General features: G+C 40.2%; 1 protein-coding gene across 2 annotated transcripts in view; it reads left to right on the forward strand.

Annotated features, from left to right (window-relative positions):
* Positions 1–15,944, forward strand: part of thoc2 (THO complex 2) — a 107,471-nt gene that overhangs the window by 86,722 nt on the left and 4,805 nt on the right. The window contains exons 30-36 of one of the 2 annotated variants that reach the window (XM_084429987.1): positions 1,292–1,394; positions 3,007–3,383; positions 4,158–4,219; positions 5,485–5,520; positions 15,247–15,375; positions 15,548–15,614; positions 15,750–15,889. In XM_084429987.1, the coding sequence (XP_084286113.1) occupies positions 1,292–1,394; positions 3,007–3,383; positions 4,158–4,219; positions 5,485–5,520; positions 15,247–15,375; positions 15,548–15,614; positions 15,750–15,889 (914 nt within the window). The remainder of the gene's footprint in view (positions 1–1,291; positions 1,395–3,006; positions 3,384–4,157; positions 4,220–5,484; positions 5,521–15,246; positions 15,376–15,547; positions 15,615–15,749; positions 15,890–15,944) is intronic. The other variant, XM_084429988.1, reaches the window with a different exon arrangement.

Here is a 15,944-nt window from a genome sequence, read left to right on the forward strand (position 1 = left end):
TGAAAAAATTGACTACAGGAGGACTTTAAGAAATTACACTTCCATTCAAAAGGTTTTGGTCAGCCAGATTTTTTTTATTGTTTTTGAAAGTCTCTTAAAGGCACTATATGTTAAGATTTTTGGATTCAGATATCCAAAAACCACTAAAACAGTGTTATATATTTTGTTGATGCATTATTCCAAATGTTTTCAACAATGTTTAAATCCAAAGAAATCAGCAGTTTTAACCAGTGTGACGGCCCGTGTCATTGCTTCACTTGTCAATGACGTCATATCTGCATTACCCTCGATATCCGGTTTTACTTTCATTGAAACCTTGGAAACAACAAAGATGATTTTATATTTTATGTTTTATTAGACAAGGGAACAACTGTTTGGATACCTTTACAGCCAAAAAAACAAATAATTGTTATAAAGCTCAACACAGTGAGTCTTATTGTTTGAAGCCACTTAGCAACACAATTTAGACCACGGTCTTTTATCGATCAATCGTGCAGCTCTAGTAGTGTATATCCACTTTTAGGAAAATGCCTGGATTTGCTGGAAGCAGTGTGACAGCCTTTTAGAAGACAATTCTGTGAAAACCACTATGTTTGGCACTAAAACAGAGTCCAACTAAACTTAAAAACCACATACAACCCAAGTAACAGCACCTCTATTATGAAACATGGTGTTGCTGCAAGTTGTTGATGCATTTCAGCAGGAGTTAACTGGCTCTGTCCATTTCATGATTGCGGTAGAAATCCCCCATCATCACTTAAATTCTACATCCCATCAGTAGCTGTGATGTTAATTGCTTTGAGCATAATTTACTAGCACTCAGTGTGAATGAAATGTGCACATATTGCTAACAGTTGCTGTTTAAAATCTAAAAATCCCCTCTTTTGGAGTAAAATGTATTAGCATAACCCTTTTGGTACGCTGCTGTAAAGTGACCATTCTTTCCTCTCTCTCTTTAACTTTTTTTTTCTCTTAAATCTCAAAGGACACTTTCAGAAGTGTTTAAATAATTTACTTTCTGTGAAGCACAATCTGTTTTTCATTCACTTTTAATGAGGTTTCAAATGCACACTAAGGATGCTTGCAATTTCCCAGCACCCATCAGTGTTTATAGCAGGGTGTATTTAAATCAAGAGCAAACGCCATTACTACGTCGCTATTTCACCAAACGGACGAGCATTGGCTCAGTTTGACTTTTTTCTGTCAATTAGTCGGTCACGTTTGGTAGGTATGGACAAAATAATGAGGTCTGCCCTTGTGTGACGTGCATGTCGGCTTGGTGTTTTCGCAGATAAATCCAAGGACAAATCTCAGGCGGCTCAGAAAACTGCCAGCAAAAACAGCACCGCAGCCAATAAAGTGAGCAGCAGCAACGGAAACAGCACGCCAAACAGGTACCGCACCCGAGGATGATGTACTGCTCTCATCTCTTACATAATCTCATTAAAAGTTAAAGCCCTGGGGTGAGAAAGTTTAGCAGGGGCTTATTATTTCAAACTACTCGCCAAATAAATCAATCCTTTATCAAAGTCTACCTTCCTTATGAACTGCGTAATCAAATTGAACAGTGTTCCAGGCAAGAATCCTCTTACAATTCTATTAAACTGAGCAATTGCAGAGAGAAATGTCTTGAAAGGAACCATCTCTGAAAGGCATGGCTGTTACAACACACAATTGCACGATGGCCCATCAAATTGGCTGTGTAAAACATCATTTCGATAGAAATACTTCAATGGGAGTCGCTTGGAGACTGGGGAGGAAAGGTCCCCATTAATTTCCATTCAGGGATTGTGTGGAATGGGATGAGATTGTAATGGGTTTATGAGTGTTTTAACCAGGTTTGGTGGGGTCAGGGAAAGTGGAAAGTGTAATTCACCTGTGATGAGAAGATCGAGAGGTCACGATGTGCGCTGTTTACGTAATGAAACTACAAAGTCAGGAGAATTCAAAGCTCAGGGGATTTTAGAAAGCAAAGTTAGCGTAATGTTAGCTTTCAGACGTTTGGTTTACACGTTTTCCTTTTCATCTCATTTGTGCAGACTAGTTTCACTTAGGCTAGTTATAGTGGTTATTAGGGAACATAACAGGCCTTAAATTATAGGAAGTCAAAATTATCTCTTCTATTTACCAAATAGGCAGTGAAATGAGGTGATTTAATCTCTGCTAGTCAACCTCAGGAGGTCAAACTGATATAATATTCTATATCTATAGATGTTCAATATTTGCAGCACGGTAGCAACATTTAAATGTGAAACGTCTAAATACTAGTTAATCTTATTTGTATGATTATTGTCTTCTAGAAAACACAATGTACATAAAAACAAAAAACAAATTTGAGGCTGGATGTTGGTTTGTAGTTAAGCAGATAAACTTAAAAGTTACGCTATGTAACTTTTGGCCCTCTAGCGGTTAGCATTTTGCAGAAGAACATTGTTTTGGTTGTGCTTCGGCTCTGCGTGACTGTGTGGATGAATATTGTTCTTTCTCATAACTAAAGAGAGACGCTGCCAAATATTGCATTTAATTAGAAATAAATTAAATACAATTACAACATAAAATAAGCTTACTCTTTACTATTGTAATTTAATATGTGCCAAACATTGTAATGCATTCAAAGCCAAACTCATTTTGGGAGTGCTTGTATGCAGATGTTGTTCTGTTCTAAAACTAGCAACGTTTCCCTTCATTAATTTTATATTAGATGAGTTTTTCTAACATCACTCTTTTCCCAAACAACACAAGATTTTTGTCTCGACTTTAAGCCTTCGTTGCTTTAAAAAAGTCAAGGGAGACCAGTTTTATTAGATCTTACATGTTATGTAACATTTTACCAGCTGTGTCAATCCCCAACTCTTTTTGATCTTTTTAACAATATTTTGCATGGGGTTCTGTGATATAAATGCCATTTCTTAATGAAAGCCATCAAACACCTCAATTTTTAATGGTTTCAAAGCTTAAAAAAAAATGTAAATAAAACATTTCAGAACACTTCTGATCTCTCCACAGCACTAAAGGGAGCAAAGAGAAGGAAGATAAAGAGAAGACCACTAAGGAGAAAAAGGATAAGAAAGAAAAGAATCCAGGAAGCACTCCAGAGGCCAAGGCAGGAGGGAAGGACAAACAGAAGGAGGAAAGATCCAAGGAGGAGAAGCCCATCGACAGCAAGGAGAAGACGCCCAAGGCCGAGAAGGAGAAGAGGAAGGAGGACAAGAAGGAAGAGAAGAGCAAGATCGACGGGAAATCTGCTGAAAAAGAGTGGGCCAAGGAACGCGACGTGTCCAGCGACAGCAAGACAAAGGAAAGCAGCAAGCTGGAGAAGAGCGCTGGTGCCGGGAGCCTGAAGTCCCTCGTGCCCAGATCCGAGGGAGTCGAGTCTGAACGGGGTAAGACGGCTCGGACCGCTTGAAGAGGGGCTTTCGCACCGGCTAGTGCTAGGAACTTAGTTCTAGGAACTAGCCACCAGGGTTGTCACCCGAGAACTAATGGTTCCCCTAGGAACGTTTTCCTGTCGCTGAACTGTTATACATATAAAGTAGACAGTAATGGAAAGTTATTAGCGTATGTCGTGTGGTTGATGTCCAGTGTTGCTGAGCAGAAATACATAATCATGTTCCTCTTGGTTCTCCTCAAAGTCGTGTTGGATTTTATCCTCAGCGTAAAGGTTAAGAGGCTCATCTATCACTGTTTTACATGTTCGTAGAGTTCGTTTCTCTGCTGGTGTTTCACGTGCGTTCGGCCAATAAACGAACACTGACGTCACTGTAGTTCTTTAGCGCTGGTTTAGACCGACTCTGAAGGAGGAGTAAATTAGTTCCTCCAAAAGAGTTCCTAGAGCTAAAATCATTCCTAGTTCCTGCGGTGGGAACACGCCAAAATCCGGGAACTTCCGCCAACAGGTCTAGGAACTGTGAAGCGCTTCCTCCGGTGCGAAAGCCCCTGATATGGTTTATTACGCTTGTGTGTGACTCTGTTTGGACCTTATTTTAGTGTTAATGATAAATTTTAAAGTTCAGAGCTAAGAATCCACTTGGTGTGTTCTTTTATTGGGTTTAGTTTCAACTGTTAGTGGATTCTACATTCGCCCTTAGCGAAACACAATATACTGTAAAACGCAAAAACACGTTTCTAGATCCTGAACCTTGAATTTCCTCTCTCAGCAGAGCAAAAAAGACGAAAGCTTGACACTCACTCGTCACCGTCGCACTCCTCTGCAGTTAAGGTTAGTATGGCCTGAGGAGAGCTGTGCACTTCTTTGCTGTTGTCCCTACCTGTCGGAGATCACGTGTTTTCCAAACCTTCCTCGTCACCCAGTGGAGTTTGAGAGGAGGCCTCTGGAGCCCAGCCGTTGTAGGAGAGCAGTGGGGGGGGATTTTGCATCATATGGACTATTTTTTGGGGGAAAAATATTTTTCAGTAGATGTCACATTTTTATGCTAAAATTCCAAGGACTTGCCGAAATCTTAAATTCTAGCACATACTCCGGTTTTTTTCCTCACTTTTACTTGCTAAGAGAATCTTCCCAAGTGCCTCACAAGTTGTTCCTTTTCGTATACCGCACTTTTTTTTTTTTTGTAAGATTGTAAATATAAATATTTATTTTTGTAAATCACCCTCTTTTGGAGAATTTTTTTTTTTTTTTTTGATTCATTGCATATTACTTGCTGAGAAAGCAAAACGTAAGAAATATAAATACAGATACGTGTTTTTTTTTTTTTTTTTACACTAAACATGGAGATGAGAGAATGTTTCCACTGGAAGAAATCCTGATCAAGTCACACGCCCTTCACGCCTGCGACTCCCGGAGGAGCTGGAATGTTTTCCTTGTTTTTCCTGCGTCACAGATCCGGGATCACCAACGAGAATATGCTCATCTTCACCACTGCTTGCTTTTTTTGTCCATCCTGCTTTTTTTTTTTTTTCGTGCCTGAATCGCTCTCTGCCACGGAAGTGTTTTCAGCAAGAGTGACCAGCGGACGACTCCTTCAACATCCAGAAAATGGCGCGTCACCAGCAACTAGAGAAAGGCAACCAGGAAAAAAGTGTGGGCATGGCCTTCCCAGAGGGATCTGTCTGTCCGTGACCAGGAATCTTGTTGCAATTTTCTATGAGCGATGCCTCATACCAAAGTGTACATGACCACCTTCTATTCCCTTTATTTATGAATCCTAGATGAGTTTAGCTTGTTTAATCATCTTCATGAACTCCCATAGTTAGTTTTCAGAATGTATGCTCTATTTTAGACCAAAGATGCGAGTTAATGCTCAGTTGATGCAGTGCCGTTCTCCGAGCACATGTAGGTTGAGAGAGAGTGTAGACTAACGTTAGGCTCCCGTAGTCCAGTCTCTTCATCTCTAACCATGTGAAAGTTGTAGTCTTTGAAGGTCTTTATGGGGATGTGTTGAGTGACGGCCAGCCTCCCCCACCCTTTCTGCTGCTGTGTGCCATCCTCTCCAGCTCATCTGTCATCTCCATTCATTCCTACAGGACAATCTCAACGACCTCAAGGACTCTGCTTCAAAGGTTTGGACCTTTTTCAACACTCTACTCTGAAATGTGTCTCCCCACCTAGTAAACTGCCTAACCAAACAATCATAGTAAATGCATCTTATGCCCAATATTGGCATGTAATCAAATGCGGGTTAAAATCAACTGTGGCGCTGTTAAATCTCTAGCCAATTTGGCGTGTTACTTATTATGTTTACTCACTTCATGTTCACTCACTTATGAATTTCATGTTAGCCTAATCTGCGCAGATTTAACGCAAATACTCAAGCAGATACTGCTCAGATACTCAGAGTGCAGATACTCAAGCACTCAAGTACACAAATGCTCAAGATAAATACAGCGTATTGCGCAGAATCTGCGCATATCTGGCTTACTTGAACATTCGTCACTACACAACAAATAACGGCGCGCTTGTTCATTTGATTTTGATTCCTCTTTCTCTTTCTCATCTCCTTGCATTGGAATGGTTTGAAATCGCTTGAATGTGTAAATCGGCGTGACAAAACAGATGAACTTTTACTCTATGATGGTTCAACTTTGCAATGAATCCGTGAATCACATGCGCGCCGATCCGTCGGGCCTGGTCCGATCAGAACATCAACTACGATCCCTTTAAAACCCCTATTACAAATCTAGTACTCTGTGTTCCCAGATGAACGCCATAAGCAACCCAAACTCTTAGCCCAACAAGAAATATAGTCACGGTTTAATATCCCAAGATCCCGTCACACCCCTAATTACCATTGTACACTAAAATGTACTTTAGTGAAATGAACAATAAATGATTTAATAAACTGTATTAGGAATTAATAAAAGATTTATTCTTTTTTTTTTAGGTTTTATGCATTAATTCGATTACGACCGTTTTTGGTAAATCTTGTGTATTAAATTCAGAGAATCCAGAAAAATTTAAACCGATTATAGATTTTTTGGGAAAAAATAAAATGCATAATATTGCACACTATTTAGGGAATAATTATTAAATGTAGGGCTGTCACGATTCCTCGATTACATTTGAGTACTCTAATGCCTGGTTCAGCTTACACGATTTTTTTGTCTGTTACGATTACGCGATTGTGACTCCTAAAATCTTGTGTCGTGGACAAGAAACATGTCAGACTACCGTCTCACACGCACACATTCACTCGCACATATACACACGAGGGCTGTAATCAACCAAAGAAAGTCTTGGTCGACTAAAGTCCTGAAATTTTTGACTAAAAATGACGTTAGGAAAAAACAAAACTTTAAATTAATTAGCTGCGCACTGTGCGCCTTGTTGTCCGCCTAAGTGAATTATAAATAAACATAAAAAACTAGTAGGCTATTTGCAGTATTAAATCGTTTTTATTAATAATAATTTTAATAATTATTTTGCACTGAAATGAGTCTGACACACGAGTCTGTCGGCTCTGACAGCGTTGCATCACTTGCACCTGCGCAATATCATAGCCTATGATTTCCGAAAATAGTACTATGTTGTCAACTAGTGATATCATGACAAGAACTTTTGAGGAATATGCAACATAATTTAGACAATTGTTTTTGTCATATGTATTATAATAACTGACAGACACTATCATTTCAGCCGCTCTGTGCATCTCGCGAACATAGGAGCTCAGCTTCGCGGCTGAGACACGAATAGACTATTAACTTAAAGCTTTTACTCTTAAACACAAAAGGCACGTCCACTTTAATAAAAACATAATATTTATTAAACAAACCAGATCAAGTAATAATATTCAGTAAACCTTCTAGTAGCCTACTTTCTTCAATCTGTCTCTCTTCTCCAGCGGGTTGGGCTAATCCAAAAGAAGTGAAAACAAGGGGGGTGTTCTGAAGACAGACTGTTACCTGTGAAACAGGGGTGCTCTGAAAACACCCCCATTAGCAGTTAGTGCTTTCCACCTGATGAAATGAACGCGGCAAAAAAATCGACCAATCAGAATTTTGGTCGAGCCAGAACGTATCGACCAAATAATCGACTGGGAGAATACAGCCCTAATACACACGCACTCTCACACACACGCACACTCTCGCTCACACTAACGCACTCACTCACTCAAGCGCATGCTCACACACACACACACACACACACACACACACACACACACACTCACTCACACACTCACTCACTCACTCACTCACTCACTCACTCACTCACTCACTCACTCACTCACTCACGAACTCACGAACTCACTCACGAACACACACACACATGTGAATAAATAAAACACTTTATTTACATGCGTGTAGGTTACATACTTCGTTCATGAACTGCTGTCTTTACATGCGTGGAGCGCGTCTCAAACTCCATCTCTGGATATGCTGTGAGTTTGCTTGTAACGTTCATCTGGGAATTCAGTGTGTGCCATTTCACCAGATTTGTAACAAATCATTTATAAACCTACACCAACACAGGAGAATACATCAATATGCTTCTAAATATGTGAACTGTTCATCGCGATTTCAAAATAAAAGTTTAAACACTCTTGAGTTTGCACGTTTTGATGTCCATATATTCTTGTTAAAAAATGACATTGGCTGTAGCATTTCTATCATGAAGAAGTGGTTAAATATTAAAGAATAAGTGGACATTTTAATTAAGTGTTGTTTGGCCGATATTAAACAAGGTTTTGATCTGCTGTAAAGTGTAACAACAATCACCAGGACGCTGGCGCCTCTGATTGATGATTGTTAGAATACATAATATACATAATATAAACAGTGTTTGCAGAAACAGAAACCATATGATTACTTGCTATTGCTACTAATTTGAACCAAATATTATTGGCTCATTCTTTTATAGATAGATAGATAGATAGATAGATAGATAGATAGATAGATAGATAGATAGATAGATAGATAGATAGATAGATAGATAGATAGATAGATAGATAGATAGATAGATAGATAGATAGATAGATAGATAGATAGATAGATAGATAGATAGATAGATAGATAGATAGATTTTTTTAAGTCATTTAAAAAGCTCAGGTCTATTTTTATTACCACCAAAAAAAAAATCTGATTATTCGTCAAAATAGCTCTATTACCAAAATAATCGTTAGTGACAGCCCTAATTAAATGGTTAATTTTTTATTAATTCTGTAATTATTAATACGTTTTTGATTTATTAATTTAATTAAAGCATTAAAATGGAATAAAAATGGAAAACCCAGGATGTGGTGAAACATGAAGCTGATTTCGTAGGGCCTCAGCTGAGATGTGTGAGTACACGCTGATGCCAGAATCTGCATCTAGGTGGGCAGCTGTTGCCTGGGCGTACCAAACCCGCCTGTGATGCCCAGGAACACAGTCTCTATGTAGGCAGCGTTCCTTCAAACGCTCCTCAGGATGCCCAGAAAGCTTGTGTGGGAAGGCAGCTCACTAGCTTTTGAGATACTCCCAAAAATGCTCAACTTTCTTCACGGTATATGTCATGAATGCGCCTGTAGATTAACAGCACGTTGTGTAAGCGTGTCCGTTTTGGTCTTTCTGGTATTTTCTGGTACATTGGTCTTTAAAAAAAGTCCCTTTTCCCTTCAAAAGATGGCGGAATATCACTGAAACATGCGTGGCTTCTCCTGCCAGGACATTTTATATTCTGCTAATGTAATTTCAGCCCCACAATATCCCCCATTCTTCCCGTGGCCACGCTCTCCTGGGCTCCTCTCTCAGTCCTCGGGGTCTGATTGGACTCCGCTCTTCTTTCCGCCACTCAAGTCTCTTTTGAGCAGCTCCTGTCAACTGGCGGGGAGATAAGTGTTTTTGCAGTTTGGTCACTGAAGGATGTTTGAAAATACGCTGATGCCATCACCTGAAAAAGCAATACAGCTGAATTTTGAGTAGTCTGTTATTTTTATTTTATCCCATTTTCTCTCTCTCTGTCTGTCTGTCTGTCTCTCTCTCTCTCTCTCTCTCTCTCTCTCTCTCTCTCTCTCTCTCTCTCTCTCTCTGTCTGTCTGTCTCTCTCTCTCTCTCTCTCTCTCTCTCTCTCTCTCTCTCTCTCTCTCTCTCTCTCTCTCTCTCTCTGTATCTGTCTCGCTCTTTGCCTCACTCTCTCTCGCTCTCTCTCTCACTGTCTCTCGCTCTCTCTCTCTGTCTCTCGCTCTATCTCTCTGTCTCTCGCTCTCTCTCTCTGTCTCTCGCTCTCTCTCACTGTCTCTCGCTCTCCAATGAGCTTTATTGGCATGACTTGTACAGTATTGCCAAAGCATTGGCCATTACATAAGCAATGAACAAAAAATATCAATAGTCAATAAATCAATCAGTAAACAAATCATTTGGTAAACAAATGCATGAATACATTTTATAAACAAGAAAGGGGGGGGTGAAAGGAAAAAAACACACCTTTGTACATTCAGACAAGATAAGAACGATTCTGACTTTAGTTTTGTCCTGTTGCTGACTCTCGTAGTTTGTGGCAGGCTGTTACATATATTGCTGCTGTTGTGATTAACCTAGAGTTTTCTCTCTTTCTCTCTCTCTCTCTCTCTCTCTCTCTCTCTCTCTCTCTCTCTCTCTCTCTCTCTCTCTCTCTCTCTCTCTCTCTGTCTATATATATATGAATGTGAGTCGTGGTATAGATGTGTTTAGCTGTGTTAGCAGGATGTGCTGTTTTCCTGAAGACGCAGGCGTTATCTTGCAGGAGTCAGTTGTTTCTCGGAGGATATGGTGTCAGCTGTGTGTATGGTCTTGTAATTCAGTTGTCAGTTCAGATTCTGTTGTTGAAGTGCTTTCATTCACGTGATTAATTCTGCTGTCGTTCTTTCTCGGGGAGTTTGTGTTATTAATCTGTTGTTGAAACACTCCAGATTTCCTGACGTACCCGTTTGTAGCAGAGGTATATTTATGATGGAAAAGTAAGTGTCTTCATGTTAGAAGACCGTGTAGGGTTGGAATGCAAGTAATACACTACAAAACCACAGTTTCAAGTAAATATATATATATATATATATATATATATATATATATATATATATATATATATATTTGATCACAAATACAGAAAAACAGTAATATTGTGAAATATCTATCTATAAATTACAGGAACATCTCTCTGTGTGTGTGTCTGTTATTCGCATATCTCTCGAACCATTAGTCCGATGGATTTCACACTTGACAGGTGTCTTGCTACGGGCAAGAGTAAGTGCAGTGCCAAGTTTGACATTGTTTGGATTAGAAATTCAAAAGATATCGGTAAATATATCGGTAAAAGAAGCACACATTGGCTTTTGTCGCTGGCCACTCCCCCTCTCACACACACACACACTCACACTGAGTGAGCATAGCACAGGACCAGAGGCCACTCCCCCTCTCACACTGCACAGGACCAGAGGCCACACCCCCTCTCAGCACAGGACCAGAGGCCACACCCCCTCTCAGCGCAGGACCAGAGGCCACTTCCCCTCTCACACTGCACAGGACCAGAGGCCACTCCCCCCTCACACTGCACAGGACCAGAGGCCACTCCCCCTCACAGCACAGGACCAGAGGCCACTCCCCCTCTCACACTGCACAGGACCAGAGGCCACACCCCCTCTCAGTGCAGGACCAGAGGCCACACCCCCTCTCAGCGCAGGACCAGAGGCCACTCCCCCTCACAGCACAGGACCAGAGGCCACTCCCCCTCTCTCTGAATCTTTAAGTCAGCTACACTGTACACTTCTGAATATTATATTTTATTCTGGTGCGCTCAACTTTATCGCTACTGTGTAATAGTAGCCTATGCTATTCACCAACTAAACATGTCCTATTCAATGCGTTCACAGTCTCTCTCACGGCCATCATTTGTGTTAGCCTATTCACAAACTGTTTGCTCAAGCGTAGCCTGGTCTCAGTGCTAAGTTATCACTGTGTCATGCGCTGAAGTTAGCCTGTAACTGTGATGTTGAATATGCTATGCTAAATAGTTGCCCAGGATAGCTCATGTAGGCTATGCAGGCTTAAACGAGCTTAACTCGCCTCTTACCGATCGTGACGGCAAATCCCCATCTTTCCGGTGTAAGCCATCCTTACTTTTCATCATTGAAACAACCAAGTTTGCTGTTTATGTATTCTCCTTTGTTGTGCTTAGCGTTGTTTTATCGATCGTTAACTGGATAGTAGTCAAGTCAAACATAGCCTGATCTCAATGCTAAAACTGGCTATTATGCTCTTAACTATGAACTGATTTTGCACGGGCACTGCACTAGTTATTACAATTTACAATAATGGTTTTCTATATGAATATACAGTAAAGTGTAATTTATTCCTGTGATCAAAGCTGAATTTTCAGCATCATTACTCCAGTCTTCAGTGTCACATGACCCTTCAGAAATATGATGATTTATCAATGAATGTTGTGCTGCTTAATATAATTGTTATAAACTTTGATACTTTTTTCAGGATTCTTTGAATAAAAAGTTAAAAAAAGAACAGCTTTTATTTAAAATATAATTTTTTTGTAACAATTTAAACTACAGTTCAACAGTTTGGGGTCAGTCATTGTTTTTTATTGTTTTTTTTATATTCAGCAAGGTTATTAAACTGATCAAACCTGATAGTAAAGATTTCTGTTTTGAATAAATGCTGTTCTTTTTAACTTTTGTTCATCAATGAATCCTAAAAAAGTATCACAGGTTTTAAAAAAACAAACAAATATTAAGCAGCACAGCTGTTTCCAACATTGGTAATAATGGAGTATCAAATCACCATATTAGACTGATTTCTGAGGGGATCATGTGACTGAAGACTGGAGTAATGATGCGGGAAAGTCATCATGTGTGATTAGTGATTGAATAAATGATTAATTGAACTGGACAGAACGGTTGTTTCTCGAGCCAGACATCACTTCTTCGGAAGGTCTTTTCAGAGTCTTCGGGCAGTCTGAGAGGGATCAGGAAACTCGTGCAGATTTAAAGTGAATGCTCAGGTCGTGTGAAGAACAAGCGTAACAAGCGCCTGCAGGACACACACTCTCCCACACACACTTGTCAGCAGAGCATCGCTTGGAGAGTCTGAAATGGCAATTTTCCAAACACTAACACATGCCACCAACTATTGTTACATATATCAGAGGCTCTTACATGGACCTATACCACACGCTCCATATATTTTTATTCACTTTTGTTGGCAAGACTTGTTTTCAAGAAATCATCTATTTAAGTAACTTTGTTCTGTATGCCTCAGTTCCAGCTGGAACATGCATATGCTGCTAATGATCGGCGTTACAGTTTGCTGTCGTGTTTTTTTTATTTGGTATTATGTTATAAAGCTCTTTTGAGGAGGAGTTGCGCAGAGCTGGACATGATGTGGGCAGTTCAGTTTCTGTCTCATATGTTTGGCAGCTCGTGTCGTCTTAAGGATAAAATTAGACTATACGCTGAAAGCACATCTTCATTCATTTGCACGACGCTCTTCACAGCACGTTTATTTTTAACCTCCACCTGTCAGAAAACCACAGATCAATTGTCTGGTTTACGTTTAAGATTGTTATTGGCTATCTTATAACTTTTGACATCAACTTTTGACAACCTACGAATCTAATGATTACAACGATTTAACATTGGACAATTAATTAAATGATTAATAGACGGCTCTTAATCGACTGGTCAGTTTTTTGCCAGTTAAGAGGCTCTATTGGGCATGTACTAATTATAACAAGACAAAGCGATTGTTTTGAAATTCGTTTAATGACTTCGGAAACGATACTTGAGTGCTTTTTTTAGAAATGTACATCTATACTGTATTAAGGATGTATGATATTTTAAACTTTTTGGTCGAGTTGTGTATTGTCAGTTATTCTGTTGTCAATCATCTCCAAACAAAATGAAAACAGCCAAAGTTATACCTCTGTATAAAAATGGGAGCAAACACCACTTCACAAACTACAGACCTGTCTCCTTACTTCCACAATTTGCCAAAATTCTTGAAAAAGTCTTTAACAACAGATTTGATGCATTACTCACTGACAGTCAGAGTGGATTTAGATTAAATAGATCTACATCTATGGCAATAATAGAATCAATTGAGGAAATCACAAGTGCTTTAGATCATAAAAATTATGTAATGGGGGTATTTGTTGATCTTAAAAAAGCTTTTGATATAATTAACCATGACATTCTTATAAATAAACTGGAAAGGTACGGTATCAGGGGGATAGTATTAGATTGGGTGAAGAGTTATTTAAGTAAGAGACAGCAGTTTGTGAAGTTGGGAAGCTCTAGGTCAGTATGTTTGGACATTGCTTGTGGTGTCCCCCAGGGCTCAGTGTTGGGACCAAAACTGTTTATTTTGTATATTAATGACATATGTTTTCACTATCTAAGTTGTTGAAGATGGTTTTATTTGCAGATGATACAAATATATTTTGTTCAGGTGAAAACTTACAGCAACTAGTAATGGATGTTGCTAAAGATACGATTGCGATTGCTCTGTTAGTGCGGTTCATGTGAATAAGTGTGAACGCTGCCATCTGAACCCTGGTGCCACCAAACAAGCGGACCGAGACTGATGGAAAGATGAGTCTCAATCCACTTTCAAACGAACTGGTGCGGTTCGAATGAAAAATTATCACAACACGGACCAAAAGTCATGTAAACAAACCAAAAATGGGACATGATGTCTTAAGATGGAGGACCTGTTTTTTCTCGTCATAGTCGCGATGTTGCCCATCACAGTTCAGTTCAGGCGTCAGAACCGCGTCTCCTCACAGCAGATCTGTGTTTGTGTGTTTGACTGAGGGATTCCTTTCGCTGGTTTGACTCATTTACACATTTTATAAGCTCTTCACGAGTTCTCAGCTGCTCAAAATACCATCACATGTAGCTACGCTCATACAACGAACTCATTTAGGAGTATTTATTTGTTCGGATGTTCGGTTCTGTCTCTATATGTGTAATAAAACAAACTGAACTACAAGTGTGAACACACCCTAAATGACTTTTTAGTCGACCCCCTATGAAGTTTGCGGAGTCCCCCTGAATGAGGACCTCTGCTCTAGATATCTGACATCAAACATTCAGTCTGGTCAGACTCTTGTGTGGGATAGTGATGTTAAGGTTGAAAGAATGACTACAACACAATTAGGTCATCTTGCTTTATCTTGTTCTCTTGTCATTTGGTCACTTTTTTTGTTTTCCCAAAGAATTATGTTGCTTTGTTTCTCAGAACCATCACCATCTCAAAAGGAAGATCTTTTTTTGTGTGTCAATTCTTGAGGGACATAGTGATGTTTTATAACAATATTGTTCGTGTTTGGAGAAACCAACTAGTTGTTGGTCAATCACAACCCTTCACTTGAATCATATAAGCTTTTCGTACAGGCCAAGTGTCAAGTAACAGTTTTTCCTTTCGTCCTTTCGTCCTCTGGCCACTGATTTCGAGACAGTATTAGCATGATGTATCAGTATGTGGTTGTCGGCATGCAAAATCAAAAGATGATTTTGACTTGCCTTTTTCTTGCAACTGAGCAACCTGATGAAATCACCCCTCTATAACACTTTTCACATGGATGTTCGACGCTTGTTTCAAGGGGCATGCGAAAGGCTTGCGTATACGGGTTCAGCAGGAACCTTGAGCTTTTAATAGAGTGCTTGGACTTCCTGTGGGTGTGTCTGATAGGTGTGAAGGCTCATGGGAAGGCTAGCGCAGCTCTAATGGAGCATGCTAATGAAGTGGCGGCAAACCGCTGTGAGTGATGTAGCTCTCTTCCTTTGAGGCGTTAACCCCTCGTTTATCTTCTCATCCAACCCTCAGCACCATCCTAACCACAGCACAGTCCTGTCCAAGAGCAAAGAGAAGGACGACGAGAAGAAAGAGTCTGACAAATCCAGGGACCGCTCCAAAGAGAGGGAGAAGAAAGAAGACCGGAAGGAAAGAAAACGAGTAAGTGCTTCCGTTGGTAAAAAAAAAGGGATTTGTGCAGGGACTTTATAAAGCTGTTTTCACTCAACGCACACACGAGTTTGAGTAAACAGCTGATATTGAATGCCTGGTGAAAGGTGAAAAGTCAAACCGACAAGTGTGTTTTTTTATTTATTTGCGCTTCTTCATCTAGGACTACGCGAACAGCGACCGCGAGATGAGCCAGGAAGCCAAGCGCCGCAAAGATGAGAATGGAATGAGTGAGTCGATAATGCCTATCTTTTAAATTTGTTTTGCCCACTGCCGAGAGCAGGAGAGGCGAGCTAGCGAACCAGAAAGCCCATCCCGTGGCGTCCCGACTCCTGTTATCTCTCTCTCTCTCTCTCTTTACACAGACTCCTCCAAACACAGCAAGAGCGCCAGCCCCTCCGAATCGCCTAACGCCAACGACAAGGACAACGGCAAACGCTCCAAGTCCACCAGCAAGGACAAGGGCGATCTGGCCAAACCCGAGAAGACCTCCGGAGGAAAGAAGGTCCGTCACACCTCCACAAACACATCTGTCCTGCGCTAGCGTCCTTTTCCAAGTC

The sequence above is a fragment of the Rutilus rutilus genome (genome assembly GCF_951802725.1).
Source record: "Rutilus rutilus genome assembly, chromosome: 14".
In the NCBI taxonomy this organism is placed as follows: Eukaryota; Metazoa; Chordata; class Actinopteri; order Cypriniformes; family Leuciscidae; genus Rutilus; species Rutilus rutilus.